We start from the raw sequence: 15,972 nt of genomic DNA, 5'->3' as shown, positions 1-15,972 counted from the left end.
GGGTGTGCGGAAGATGCTGTATCAAGAGAGATTTATTTGTTCATCAACATTCAGAATAGGTTAAATTAGAAGTCTTGTAGCCAGTTATGGGTCTGGACCCTTCTTCACTATTAGTGTTCAGTGGTTAATTTGTATTGGCATTCTGTTTGATCCACATGTGCGGCTAGTAGCATGGTTTAAAAAAAATGTTTTTCCTACAGACAAAAGACCTCCCTGTGCCATCTGAGAGGTGCTGCTTCCCACCTCAGATGTTCCTTCCATCTTGTGTTAATTATGGAAACTGTGGATTAGTTCTCCACTACCAAGACCCTCGAGTACACATGGCATCAAGGGGCATGTATGATCAGCAACAGCACCCTGTGAGTAGGACTTCTGTCAATTATCATTTTGCAGATCTTAAAACATGGCAACCTTACATGAGTACTGTGATCCTTTCAGTGATTCATTCTACCCTCTTCTTCAATGAGCTTGATTGTCTCTCAATCCATTTCAGGATCCAGATGAAATTTTTCCTCTGTGTTTTCAAAGCTGTCCATGGACTTGAACCAGCCTTGTGCCTGATCTCTGCTCAGTCTCTCTCCCTGCCTCTCTCCACACAAATCCCCAGTCTTCATTTAATAAGTCCTGCTCTGTCACCTCTCGTGAAATCTAGACTGGCCTTTGATTCCACACTTCTTTTCAAGCCTCATCTGAAAAAGTCTTTTCTCTCTCTTTGATGTTTCTGTTTTCTCCTATAATTTTTCATGTTAAATTTGTAACTCTGGTCCCACTTTCCTGCCTCCTTGGGAAAATCTGCAGAAGTGGGCTAAAGGGGAGGGAAAGTCCTTGCAGGGATTTCTCTCCATTTCTTGAGTGTGCTCTGAATGGTGCTGAGGGCGAGATCAGTCTCTGCAGGGCCCAAAGGCTAAAAGACATCTTTTCTCCCCTGCTTCTGCTTCGTCTCAAGTGCTTCCTGAGTAGATCTCTGACATACTTACATATCTCACCAACTTGATTTCAGTCTGAATTTTACCATTTAAAACTGTCCCTTGTAGGTTTTGTACAATTTATGCTTTCTCTGAATAGAGAGAAATAATTAAAACCTTTATAAATGCATTTTATATATAATGTTCCTAAGGGGAAAGGAGGTTATTTTACATTTGATTTAATTAGAAAATATCTAATATTATTGAAAATAAATTTTACGCAGGAAGTTTGATTAGAATTTCACTATCATTTAGATCAACTCAGAATCCCATCACAAGTCATGTCTCATTTCTGCAGTGCAGCATGGTTTACCTGTATTCATAAACATGAATTTGTTCTGTGAGATACGTAGCATGTCTTTGGGCATTCAAAATAAATAATAGTGACAACAAAAGTTCAGACGCTAGTCCTGTTGAAATCAATGTGATTATTTTCTTGACTTGTGTGAAAGCAAGAGTTGGCCTAAATAAATATTTGTTGAATACAATGTCAAATTTTCCTGTCGTATGTAGTGAATCACCATATTTATTTGGACAACCTGCTTGACTCTTGTATGGTTTTGTCATTCAAGAGTAATGTAGCCATCCCATAATTGGGATGACTTTATACAGCACTGCACTATCATATCCTCTCTATATAGCATGCAAACATTTCTGTGCAAAGAGATGAACTAGTAGCAAGATACATAACTCTGCTATAAAGCCCTAAGGGCCAAATGCTGACATCTTGATGCATATTTAGTTATATCTTGCTCCAGGATAGCTGTGTTTAAATGGGACTACCTGAGGACTAAGGTACTGCTCAACATGAGTAAGGGTAGTAGAAGGTGGCCCTAAATGACTTTTGAAATATGTCATTTTTCAGGCAAGCTTATTTTATTGTAAAACAATATTACATTACACTTCAAACAAAGTAAAATAAGAGCCTACTAATTTTAAAATCCTATATTTATGCATATAATGTTACATATTAAATGTATTAATTATTCCGGCAATTCTAGCTTAACTTTGCAAAATGTGTTTTTTATGCTTTCAGACTTCAGAAATCTGAGGAAAATTGTGGGCAAGCAGGTCATTTTTGTGTTAGAAATACACTAATCTTTGTGTTTATCAGAGTTTGAAATATTGTAAAATGTTTCTCACTGCAGTTTGGACTCGATCCCAGATTATTTTGGCTTTCCTCCTTGAGCTTTCATCATCTGTGTTTCTAATTGTACCAGAAGGACTCTCTGGGTTTATAAATTTTGCCATTCCTAAAGGAGTGCTGAGAAGGTGCAGTCCATTTCTGATTGTTGCTTTGAAGTTCCCATCCTTTATTTTTTGAGGTTTCTATGAAATATTTTTCTTATGTGAGCATAGTGTTGCTTTTTGCTATTTAGCTCCCTGAGAAATTTTCAGTAAAGAAGAAATGTGAGAGGATTTAATGAGCGTCTTGATTTAACAAATGTAATACTGTGCATTTACTCTGTGTGCTTCTGAATGTTAACCTTTTCTGCATCTCATTTTTTGTTTCTATTGAAAATTTTTAAGGAAACTTTTATATTTAGTCTGACTCAGAATATCTCTCTCTTCTGTCCTTGGATTTCTTTCAAGACTGTAATATGAGAGAGAAAAGAAGAAGTAGTGAATTAGAGAACTGCATGTGCATTATGCACTGAATAGAGCAAAGCACTTAAGCACAAGCTTAACTTCTTGAAGTCGATGGCACTGTTCGTGTGCTTAAAGTTAAGTGTGTACATATGTGCTTTGGCTCAAATTAGTAATTCTTGTGTAAAGTATAGAACTTCCAATTGTAGTAAAACTTCATTTTCCTTAGGCTTATGGTCACTTCTTGAATAATGTTACATAATTGCAAAAGGATTTAGGTTTTACTGACCTTAGCCATCGTCCATAACAAGAGTCCAATCTTGCAGCTCTAACTTAGGCAAAACTCCTACTAAAATCAGTGAAGTGTCTTCCCAGTGAGGATGGATAAATTGGAATTCTTTAAGGGATAATGTGAATTTTGCCAGAGGTATTTCTGCAAAACAGGGACCATAGAATTTTCCCATCCAATTAATTAATTGAGGGTTGTGATGTATGGCATTTCACAGGCTTCCTTAGCTATCTGAAACTAGATAGAAAGCCTGACACTACTCCAACTGAGGTTAAAAGGTTTTTTGAAAGTGCTCAGATGTATATAAGGGCTGAGTCCTAATGTAATTAGAAAACAAACAATTTTATAAAATGGTCTTTAAGACTCAAATAGACTGGTAGTTATTTACCACATTTTGCAATGTAAAATAGAGAAATAAATTTCCCTCTCCTATGAAAAATGTGAAGGAATTTCCAGGCAATATCACCATTGTCTTGTTTGTTTGTATTACCATAATGACTAGGAGCCCAAGTTATGGACCAGGACCCCATCTTGGTATTGTCCTCTTGTAGAAAGAAGAAAAAGTCTTTAAAAAAAAATCCTGTCCTACAGCATATTCAAGATGGCACATGATGCTATCTAATGCAATTGATACAGTCATCTAAGTCTATGGGAGGACAGGGGAATACACCTTTGAGATGAAGAGTGTTGAAAACGAATGCTGACAAACTGCACACTTCACATTGGAACAGCTTCACCTGCTATGTCCAATGATACCATTCTCTTAGCTTCTCAACTGCTTGCATTGGTCCTAGTTAAAAATGGAAATGTTTATAATGTCTTCAGATCCATTTCGTTTGTCTCTGTCTTCTCACTCCCTATCTACAGTGTTCATAAGATTGTTGAAGATCTGATTGATGTTACTAATGTTGGCTTTGATTTGTGGCATTTAGAAAGGTTTTTACTGTGCACAGCATTCAAACACATGTTAGAAAAAGAAAAGCTGAAAAGCTCAATCAATAGAAATTTAGAGTCAAATCTACGTTTTTTATTTTTTATTTTTTTTTTGGTTTTTGGTAAATTACTTTTGTATGACTAATAAAAAGCTTCACAGCGTAATTATATTTTTAACATAGCACTATTCTTTTGTTTGAAGTGTCTATGAAGTCCATATTGCTGTAATAATGTTTTATTGTTCTGTGCAGCCAGAGTATCAGTGGTATGTTCCGGACCAGTTTCCGCCAGATGTGCAGCACAAGGCAAATGGTAAGACAACAGCTGTACTGAACATACTGTGAATTCACTTTTTTAATGAGGCCTTTTTAGTAAACTTTCATATGTAGATAGTGCATGCTTTAGTTTAAGGCTCTACTTTATCAGGCTGCAATTGACACACAAGACCAAAGTTGTAGGTTCTACTGGGGTCCCATCTATGGTATAAGTTTCAACTTCATTTTGATCCTTAAAAGATCTCTTTTTTTATAATGTATGTTACAGAATTGTATAAATGCCTCATTGAACTCCCAGTAATAATCTTTAAAGAAAGGCTATCCTCAGAGTTGGCCTTTAGAGCTTCGGGTGCCCCCGTTGAGACTAAATAAGAATAATGCTGAACAACAGGGTAAGAAATGGAACAGGTTTTAGCAGTTATCCCTGTTAACAAAATTTTTTCCCCACTCCATAGAATTTTTTCCCCACTCCATAGAAAAGATGCAAATTGAAATACTTCTTCCCGTTGGACTGAGTGACAGAGACAGTGTTAACATCAACTGATGCACAAAATCAGGAATCTAGAGGCCTAGAACTGTGGCCTGAATGGTTAAAGATGCTAGGTACTAAGGCAGTATCAATTATTAATGACTCTTGGAGACAAATGAGCATACAAATTATTTACAAAAGATTAGGCTTTCTATGCAAAATTAGGATCCAGATTTGAAATCACACAAAGTTGTGGGTGTATGAATTTTGGTTCCGACCACTATAGATACTAGGCTGGGGGAGCAGGGGAAAGGATATTGTTTTGAATTCCAAGTCCCTTTTCCTTCCCCTTCTCTTTGGAAACTTCTCCTCCTCTCCAATTTGGGGATTTTGGTGTCATCCAGGGTTTTGGGTCTTGCTGTACTCTAATCCCCCATTCTTCTAGATGACCTCTCAAGTGACTTAAGCTATCCTGAATTGTGAAGTTAAATTTATAAGTTAATGGTACTTATTGCATGGTATCACCATATGTATCATTTTGTAGTGTGTATGAATACTGTATATGATGATAAGGAGTCGTTATTGAGGCTATCTTGCAACATTCAAATGGGAAGCTATATAGCCATTTCTTCTCCAGCAGTTATATGTAGGAGATGCAGTACATGAAAATAGTACTATCCTTTAAAATGTATGGACTAGTCTCCTAAAGATGAGGCAGCCTGAGGTTCTGGTGGGGTGGGGTGGGAGAGAATGGAATGCTGGGCCCAGGGCAGACACCAGGAAGATGGAGTTATTTTATGGCTTCTTCCCTTTAAACCCATGGGAATTAACTGCACAAAAGAATGCTGACGGTATCATACCCATGCCCTCCATGTTGTGAACACATGAGAGTGGAGGTTGGGAGTAACTGCAGATGCGGTTCTGTGGTAGTATGTCTCTATTAAAGGGTCTGAGGAATACCCCTCTTGTGCCTACCTATTTCTCCTTTTATATGTCTTTGAGTTTGCTGCTGACTTTCCCATGTCTAAAATGTTCTTTTAAAGTCACGCTCCCTGTATGTTCCACCACTGGTGGTGGACAGAGGCCAACGACATCCCCTTCAACAGGCAGTCGGAAACTCAATGAGTTGAAACGTACAAAGAGTTTTCACTTTCCCTCCTTTTCTACCCCCAGCTAAAGGAACACGTGCTACATCATTTTGGCCCATAGTATATAATTAATCTGTAACATAGAGAAATTATGTTGAGTTTAGAAAGGGCCACACTGAGCCTCTGAGGGTTATATTTTGTTTTTCCTAGTCAAAAATTAGCCATTAATCTTAAGGAAGTCCCAAATTTTGAGTGCACTTAAGTAAAATCAGTTTTTAATAATAACAAGAGTGACTAAAGTTAAAGCTAATTGACTTTTTTTGAGTTTTGGCAAGACTTTGAATTTTGAAATTCCAAAAGTAAATGGGGGTGGCGGGGAGAAGAAACCTGAGGAAACTAGGAAATGTTCACAACTTTCCCCCTCTGTCTTCTCCCCTTTTGGATCAGCTCTAATTACAATAATGTTTGTACAGTCAGTCATAGTGTAGTTAGCAGAATTTGAGAAGGATCAATTATCTTAGCTTGAATATATGCCCAGTTAGGTAATAACCTGGCTATTAAATGTTAATGATTTTCTCCTGAATTAGTGCTTAAGCATGGCGCCATAAAAAAAAAAAAATTAAACAAGACAACAAATCAGTCTGTGATATCACAAGGCAGGTTTTTTGTTTGTTTGTTTTGTTTCATAAAGAATCTATCACTGGATTGAAGTTACACAGCCAAATCCTCTAGTCTTCCTTACTGAAGCAATATTCCCATTGTCACTAAGGGGAAGTTTATTCAAGCAACAACTACAGGATGTGGCCCAGATATTTTAATGTCATGACTTTCACACAAGTAAAATGAATCTGTGAATGAGTATTTATTGTAGCTACTGCTTCGATATCTGCACATAATTTGTACCTTACATGTGTTTGTTTGATAAAGAAACTAAGGATTTCTGTCATATAGGTGTGTACTCTGTATAAATATGACTATAGGCAGTGTGATATGAAACAGACTATAAGATTCTGATCCACAAACCACCGAAGTAGAGCTACATGAAGAATGGATTTTTTCATTCAGTGATGGTTCTGAAAAATTGAAAATAGAATAAGTTACAGGTTGATCCAAAACCAACATTTTTCATAATGTTTGGAAAATTGAAAAGTCTAAAAAATTTTACTTTGGGTCAACCAAAAAGTTTTATTTAGATTTCGAGCTTGTTTTGGTTTTGTGTTTGTGGGGTTTTTTTAAATAAAATTGAAGGAAATGTCTAATCGAAAGGTGGTTTTGACCTGAAAAATCAAAACATTTCATTTTGAAAATGTTGACGTTTCTACTCTTTGGGATTTTTTTTTTCTTTTCTTAAAACCATCAGCTTGGTGAAAGCAACATGAAACTATAAAATGTTTTGATGTCGCCAAATCTCAATTTTTTTTAACTCGCCCCCCTCCCCCCCCACCCGCAAAAAAATTCAGCTGAAAAAGTTTGCCCAGCTCTGATGGGAGTTTTTATATTGACTTCAGTGGAGCATCCCAATCTGACCCTCATTTTCCTGTTTTTTTGTTTGTTTTCCACCTTATCCCCAGACACCTTGACCCTCTTTTTGTGCAGTTGGCAGAGGATCACTTACATATAGATCTAGTCTGCAACATTTGGCTCCAGAGCTGAACTTTCCCAAGGACTGTGGTGGTTTGGATCTGGGGTTTTGATTTGGACCCTTTCTCATTTTAATGGTAATGAATACCTTTCTCAGAGCAAAGGCGGGGTGGGAGGAACAATGAAAACAAGAGAAGAGGGGAAATGCAAAGGGAATAGGAAAACAAGGAGTTAAAGAGGAAAAAAATTATCCTACCTACTTCTCCTTGAAAAAGCTTTCCCTCCAAAACCAGACTTAAACAAACAATGGTAATGTTCAAGACAAACAATGTTCACATCTCTGTTTAACTAGAAAGTCTTACTTTTTTTGTTGCTAAACCTGAGTTGTAACACTAAAGGCAGTGGCATTTTAAAAAGCACAACAGCCCCAATGTCAGTTGTATTTCAAATTTCTGCAGAGATTACAGCAGTGAAATATGACTTTATGGTTGGGGATTTACAAACAGACAGAGCTTTGATTATTGAACCTCACTTATCGTTAACGTCCTGTTTATTTAATCAGATTGTATTCCCCAACTGTTTCACATAACAAGGTGTTTCACATAAGTGAGATTTGGCAATACTGTAAAGTGCCTGTTTCTCCTTAATGCTACTGCAGTCTGCAGAACTAGTTGGTTTTGGGTAAGCTGTCAGTCCGTCTGTATGCTCTGCAGTCCTTAAGGACTTCAGTACAGAAAGCTTAGTCCTACTGAGCCAGCTGGCCTGGAGGAAGTTGGTTGGCTGGCTGTATATGCCTTAGTCCTTAAATGCTTAAGAGCTTCAGTGCATGAAGCTGTCTTGTCTAGCCAGTTGTCCCCAGAGCAGCCCCAAGCTGGCTGGCCATGATTGGGAGAGCTGTCGTCAGCCTTAGAAAGCTGAACTTAGTTGGGAGAACCTGAATGCAGATTTTGAAGTCTGCAGCAGCATACCTGATTATCTCCACCCTCAGTTATTCAAAGGACTTCACTTGTCTCATGAAAATTTGATCTGGACTAGAGTGCTGCAGATTCCCAAAACAGTGACTGTGTGTTTATAAGGCGTATTTATGTGTAACCATGTATGGTCAGTTTGTATTTTTTTTACTTCAGTCTACTTAATACTGAACATTCCAGTTACTTTATAAAATTGTGTCTGTAGCTTTAGGGAATTTAACTTAGATATTAACAAATAGTCACTCACCCAGAAATTGTTTTAATAGGCCCCTAGAGGTTAGGAAAAATGTATCCTCCAGAAAAGCTTAGGAGCCAGGAGACCGCATAGGCTGCCTCTAGCTGCAGGCTATGGGAACAATTTAACCACTTGAAGCCTAATTTTAAAAATGTACATTAAATGTGTTTCCCCTTTTATGGTGTGTTTAATGACTCAGTGTATTCCAAGCCCTTGCACATTTGCAGGGTAGCATTTCTTAAAGGCACCCCTTATTGCTGCTAGTGGTCTGGTAAGAAACATCAGGCTGTACCCCAGGGTAAAGTCATGCGGCCATGCATGTGCCCTTTGGGAGGAAACATGCTCTATGTCCACAGGAACCTACGTGATTAACCTCCAAGGGTCTTACCAGTGGGATCCAAACTGAATCCAGGAGTATTAAAACAGCTCGTTGCAAGTGGAAAGGTGTGGGCTGCACTCATGTTTATTGGTTCTAAGACCGTAAGATTTTCTTCCCATTCATAGCCATAAAGGTGCACATTGTATCTTATTAAAACACCTTAGTGCAGCTCATTTTGTCTGAGGGCATAAATAAATGTGGGGGATTGCAGAGCACAGCTCTTCCTCTTTTGTGTGCTGTGTTCTGTGCCTGCAGAGACATGCCTTTAGCAGCCTATGCCCAGAAAGTGGGCAATATGAGATTAGGCTGCCAGGAAGAGGCCATTTAATAAGAGCCTCTGATCCAAAAGCCAGTCTCCAGAGCAGAGTAAGAAAAGCAGGGTGACTCGACGAAAGTGGAAAGGATGGGTACTGGGAGTACTGGTAGGAAGAGAGAGCTGGCCTGCTCTGCAACTTACCTCCTCTTTAGGCCTGTGCATCTTTCTCCTCCTGATAATGCAGATGCCATAGATGGGGAAAAACTGGAGGGGAAATAAATTAGTTGGTTGAAAGAGGTAAAAGGGCAATATATAAAGGTGGAGGAGGGGACAGCTTTGAGTACAGGGAAGGACAGTGTGCAGGGGAGATGGAAGGGAGCAGAAACAACACCCAATATTCGTAGAATCATAGAATATCAGGGTTAGAAGGGACCTCAGGAGGTCATCTAGTCCAATCCCCAACTAAATCATCCCAGCCAGGGCTTTATCAAGCCTGACCTTAAAAACCTCAAAGGAAGGAGATTCCACCACCTCCCTAGGTAACGCATTCCAGTGATTCACCACCCTCCTAGTGAAAACATTTTTTCCTAATATCCAACCTAAACCTCCCCCACTGCAACTTGAGACCATTACTCCTCGTTCTGTCATCTGCTACCACTGAGAACAGTCTAGATCCATCACCTTGGAACCCCCTTTCAGGTAGTTGAAAGCAGCTGTCAAATCTCTCCTCATTCTTCTCTTCTGCAAACTAAACAATCCCAGTTCCCTCAGCCTCTCCTCATAAGTCATGGTGTTCCAGTCCCCTAATCATTTTTGTTGCCCTCCGCTGGAAGCTTTCCAATTTTTCCACATCCTTTTTGTAGTGGGGGGCCCAAAACTGGACACAGTACTCCAGATGAGGCCTCACCAATGTCAAATAGAGGGGAACGATCACGTCCCTCGATCTGCTGGCAGTGCCCCTACTTATACAGCCCAAAATGCCATTAGCCTTCTTGGCAACAAGGGCACACTGTTGACTTATATCCAGCTTCTCGTCCACTGTAACCCCTAGGTCCTTGTCTGCAGAATTGCTGCCTAGCCATTTGGTCCCTAGTCTGTAGCAGTGCATGAGATTCTTCTGTCCTAAGTGCAGGACTCTGCACTTGTCTTTGTTGAACCTCATCAGATTTCTTTTGACCCAATCCTCGAATTTATCTAGGTCCCTCTGTATCCTATCCCAACCCTGCAGCATATCTACCACTCCTCTCAGTTTAGTGTCATCTGCAGACCTGCTGAGGATGCAGTCCACGCCGTCCTCCAGATCATTAATGAAGATACTGAACAAAACCGGCCCCAGGACCGACCCTTGGGGCACTCCGCTTGATACCGGCTGCCAACTAGACATGAAGCCGTTGATCACTACCCGTTGAGCCTGACGATCTAGCCAGCTTTCTATCCACCTTATAGTCCATTCATCCAGCCCATACTTCTTTAACTTCCTGGCAAGAATACTGTGGGAGACCGTATCAAAACTTTGCTAAAGTCAAGGAATAACACATCCACTGTTTTCCCCTCATCCACAGAGCCAGTTATCTCGTCATAGAAGGCAATTAGATTAGTCAGACATGAGTTGCCCTTGGTGAATCCATGCTGACTCTTCCTGATCACTTTCCTCTCCTCTAAGTACTTCAGAGTTGATTCCTTGAGGACGTGCTCCATGATTTTTTCAGGGATTGAGGTGAGGCTGACTGATCTGTAGTTCCCCAGATCCTCCTCCTCCCCTTTTTTAAAGATGGGCACTACATTAGCCTTTTTCCAGTCGTCCGGGACTTCCCCCGATCGCCATGAGTTTTCAAAGATAATGGCCAATGGCTCTGCAATCACATCCGCCAACTCCTTTAGCACTCTTGGATACAGCGCATCCGGCCTCATGGACTTGTGCTCAGCCAGCTTTTCTAAATAGTCCCGAATCACTTCTTTCTCCACAGAGGGCTGGTCGTCACCTCCCCATGCTGTGCTGCCCAGTGCAGTAGTCTGGGAGCTGACCTTGATCGTGAAGACAGAGGCAAAAAAATCATTGAGTACATTAGCTTTTTCCACATCCTCTGTCACTAAGTTGCCTCCCTTATTCAGTAAGGGGCCCACACTTTCCTTGACTTTCTTCTTGTTGCTAACATACCTGAAGAAACCCTTCTTGTTACTCTTAACATCTCTTGCTAGCTGCAACTCCAGGTGTGATTTGGCCTTCCTGATTTCACTCCTGCATGCCTGAGCAATATTTTTATACTCCTCCCTGGTCATTTGTCCAATCTTCCACTTCTTGTAAGCTTCTTTTTTGTGTTTAAGGTCAGCAAGGATTTCACTGTTAAGCCAAGCTGGTCGCCTGCCATATTTACTATTCTTTCTACACATCGGGATGGTTTGTCCCTGTAACCTCAATAAGGATTCTTTAAAATACAGCCAGCTCTCCTGAACTCATTTCCCCCTCTTGTTATTCTCCCAGGGGATCCTGCTCATTAGTTCCCCGAGGGAGTCAAAGTCTGCTTTTCTGAAGTCCAGCGTCCGTATTCTGCGGCTCTCCTTTCTTCCCTGTGTCAGGATCCTGAACTCGACCATCTCATGGTCACTGCCTCCCAGGTTCCCCTCCACTTTTGCGTCCCCAGCTAATTCTTCCCTGTTTGTGAGCAGCAGGTCAAGAGGAGCTCTGCCCTTAGTTGGTTCCTCCAGCACTTGCACCAGGAAATTGTCCCTACACTTTCCAAAAACTTCTTGGATTGTCTGTGCACCGCTATATTGCTCTCCCAGCAGGTATCAGGGTGATTGACGTCTCCCATGAGAACAAGGGCCTGCAAGCGTAGCAGTGGCTTGACTCTAATGGAGCTGCACCTGCTTTCTGCAGGGCTGAACCTGGCCCCTCCTCTTTTACTTTGTGCCTGGATTTTTGCTAGATCTCAAGTCTGAGGCTTTCCTCACTTTCTTGCAATCTAGCCTTGCTCTCATGTTCATGCTTCCCTTGTGGGGCACCAGTTCCTAAACCTACTTTACGTGCTATAACACTCAGTGTTCTTGGAATTTGTTTTTATTTGCTTTAGGGGCAAAGGATAAAAAATTCCAGCAAGCGTACTTAATTCAGTTTATTTAGCAGGTGGGGCTGGCTTTTTTCCTCATCTAATTGTGCAAAATTGAAAAGATGGTTTGGAAAAAAAATGGTTTTGGAGACTTTCCCTAAACCCTCTTTTCATAAAGATTTCTCTGGAAAAGAGGTTTTATTGCTCGGAGCTCACATGTCCTTGCTGTTGGCATGTGTTGTCTCTTTTGCTCCCAAGATGCATCTTGGGTTTGTTTTGATTTTGGCAGAAATAACTAGTGGTCCCCCAGTAGATATATTCAAGAAGCACACTTATCCCTTCAAAACCCCTGATCTAAGTACTGGAGCTCTTAGTTCTAATGTTTATATATTCATTATATATTTTAATTTGGGGTCAGATGATGCCTGACTTACTGCACAGGAAGAGGATAAAACAGTCCTTCCTCATCTAACTCCCTGCTCAACGGGCAGTACTGATTTAGTTGCAAGATCCTAGGAAGAATGGGAATGGTTAGCTAATGCTGCTAAGTAGGCCAAGATGGGGTAAGCAGAGCTCAGCCTGTGGAACCATTTCACAAATGTGGCAGGACACCTGAACATCTCTAGAGGCAAGATGTGTCCAGGTACCCCTAGTGTAGTGCCACCTCTCGTTCTCAGGAGCCAATTTTGCCTTTAACATACACATTCTTCTGCAACTAATATTATAATTAGAGCTGGTGGGAGAATGGATTTTTTTTTCTGTTGAAAATTACAACTTTTCAGAGAAAAAATGAAAACCTGAAAACTTAACACTTTCCATGGAAAGTGCTGAAAACAGTTTTGATGGGAAATTATTGATGGGCCCAAGGTGTGCTTACATGCATGCATATTTGAAACTGCACAAGTATTTCAAAGTTGGCCTTTATAAAGCTTGAAGCTTTTTCAGCAAACCAGGATGTATTCATGAGCTGGTCTTCGCATGGGAAACTAAGAATTTGACAATTTACCCCATGTTTAGCTCTTTCAAACATTTTTAGAAATTATGCTCAAATAATCCTTTCTCCCACTATAATGCAAACCATCAACACACTCAGGATGACCTACAATTTCTGTTCCCTGAAACAGCAGAAGTTTTCATTTTCTAATTTTGGTTTCAAAATCCACCTTCAACTTAAGATCATAGAAAATGCCATATTGTTTCAGCTGAATACCAGTTGGAGATGACCGCTGAGAAAATATGAGATGAAATTTAAACAGTAGTATGGCTTTAAACGCTAACAGCCCACCTCCGCAATAGGATGTTCCAGTATGTATTCATTTCCTGCTTTTGCTGTCAATAAATGGTCCCAGCTATTTTAAATAGCTTCAGATGCATTGATAAGCTAATATTAAATTAGATTGAAGACATTGGGAAGATATCAAGGCATTTTATAGTAACGTGGTTTTCTCTGGTTTACATTGTGAGTTCATATGGCAGTGGTAATACTGGTACTGTCAATACACAGATGTTAATTAATTAGATTCTTTCCTGTTGGTTTCATGAAGCATTCATTTGCCATGGGGAAATTCCTTCTTTCTCATACATTATCTGAAGGAGATGCAAAATTAGTTCCATGGTATTTGTTCACTAATGTAGATGCAACAACTTTGAAAGTACTGTGTTTATTACTTGAGTCTATCAAAAATACGCTATTCGTGCTTAAGTGAGGGCCCAGTTCCCTTTGTCTGTTTTCACTGCAGTGCATTTTTGAAACGCAAACTACTGTGGGCCAGATTTAGACTCCGATGCCAATTGCTTTGCACTGCTGCAAAGCAGCCAGAAAGCCAAATTAACCAGTTTATCAAGGGATTCTTCTTGTTTAAAGGTAATTCTTAAATTGTGGCAGCTGAATATCACCCCATCCCTGACCATCTGTGGAGGGAACATACCTGGAATGCCCTTGCACTTGGCTGATTCTCAACTGCTGGACTGTCCCTTTTGGGGGACACCTCTATGCTTTTCTAATTTATGGCAGGAACTGAAGTGGTCCCCAACAGTTATTAGGATCTGGAGAGACCAAAGGTGGATTGAGGCCATCACCACCTCAGTTCTGCATGAAGCACAGAGAATCTAGCTCTCCCACTGTAATTTTTTCAATAACGTTTTAAAAAGTTACAGATACTGACACTTGACAGGCACCTTTGAAAAATCTTTTTTTAGAAATAATTCTGCTTATAACATTATCTTGGTTTTTTACCCTTTCCTTTTTTATTACTGAGGATATTAACATGAAAACAGTGGACTGAACTCCCCATTGCCTTGTACCTTGTATAGTTATTTATACCTGTGCAAAATAGGTGTAAAATGCTACCAGTTCCGATTTGGTAGGGTTTTCCGTTCATTTGAATGGGTGTAAATGACTACAAAAGACCCCGGGCCATGGAGAATCTTACCTGAAATTATCATTCCTTCTTGTGACACATTCATTTCTATAACAGTCAGTGCTGATGCTACAATGTTATGCCTTGGGATTCAGCTATCTGTACAAATACAGATTTGGAGTAACACTGATTTACATCAGTGTAACTGAGATCAGAATCTAGCCACAGGATTGTATGTTTAGGCAAATGTCCGCAGTAAGAAAAAATAAGGGAAGAAAATATCTCTCTGGTCTTGATCTTGCATTGTCAGGTGTGAGGAGGCCCCAGGCCAGCACAGCAGTCTACCTTCTAGACAATGTAGAATTAGGCCTAAATAGACCTTTTTCAGAAACTTACCATGAGTCATTGATTGCGTTGTTAATTCTGCTGCTATTTCTAATTGTGTGGGTGTGCCATTGTAATAGTACTATGATCAAAGGTGAGGTGATCCTTCCAGGTGTGAGGATGTGTAACCCACGTGGCATGTCAGCTGAATAGACACTACATATATACCTTCACAAATGGAGAAATATTCATCATCTAATTGTTATCCATCTTATACTCATCACTCACTTTATGTCTCTGTGATAAATTGGCTTCTAGCTGTAGATGTTACAGACAAAGTTCTATTATGAAAACCTGGCATTCCAGCAATGTTATCTCTTCATCTCCTGCCCACAGATATGGACCTTTGGATTTAATTTCCTCTTCTCAGCATGTTCATCCAAATTCTTCCCTCAGTTGGGAACCAAAGGGCTGGTAGGTTTTGTGATTGGCTTCTGAGTACAGGACTAACTGCATTTGGATGTCATTAGTACTGTAAATTTCAGAAGTAAACGACAGATGTAACATGTTGGAGCAGTACATTATTCCCTCTGATATAGTCAGAATGCAGACTACTCTTGGAAGTATTTCCTATTGTTGTTTTAATTATTTTCTTGTAAGTGATGTACTGCATGCTTTTTCACGGTCTTCCTAGCAACATGTTACAACATTTCAGGAACTTCTGCTGAAACTTCTTCAGAAAGGATGTATGTGTTTATAGTGGCAATCGTGTATTTTCCTTTCTGTGGTGACATTTTGTCCACTTTCATTTGCGTTACTATCATAGACATATGCTTGAACCACAGATGTGCTAAGAGTTAATACTACTAGATTTGTCACTGCCTTGTACCTTGTGTAGTCTTTTACACTTCTGCAAAGTGGACGTAAACCTCTGCCGAATGAGAATTGACACATTTTATTCCCACTTTGCAGAAGTGTTAATGACTACACTAGGTGCAAGGCTGTGGCATATAGGTCCTAACATATACTTTTGCAGCTGGTATTTGAGAGAGGTTACAATTGACTATGAGATGGTAACCACTGACCACTGTTTAAAATAATGGCATTCCTAACCCATCTTGTTTCTCTTTTGGTTTATTGTATACTTGTGGGGACTGTAAGCTTTTGATTATATGGAACTTCAATTCTTCAAGGAAAAAATCAAGTAAGAAAA

General features: G+C 39.9%; 1 protein-coding gene across 1 annotated transcript in view; it reads left to right on the top strand.

Moving 5' to 3' along the window:
- The window catches only part of TNIP3 (TNFAIP3 interacting protein 3), a 109,464-nt gene that overhangs the window by 89,810 nt on the left and 3,682 nt on the right, over window positions 1-15,972 (top strand). Inside the window, exons 12-13 of the mRNA XM_043545299.1 lie at window positions 201-359; window positions 4,026-4,086. Of these exons, the coding sequence (XP_043401234.1) occupies window positions 201-359; window positions 4,026-4,086 (220 nt within the window). The remainder of the gene's footprint in view (window positions 1-200; window positions 360-4,025; window positions 4,087-15,972) is intronic.

Source organism: Chelonia mydas, chromosome 4 (genome assembly GCF_015237465.2).
Source record: "Chelonia mydas isolate rCheMyd1 chromosome 4, rCheMyd1.pri.v2, whole genome shotgun sequence".
Classification (NCBI taxonomy): domain Eukaryota; kingdom Metazoa; phylum Chordata; order Testudines; family Cheloniidae; genus Chelonia; species Chelonia mydas.
The sequence above is the reverse complement of the archived record's forward strand: the minus strand, read 5'-3'. Positions and strand labels throughout refer to the sequence as shown.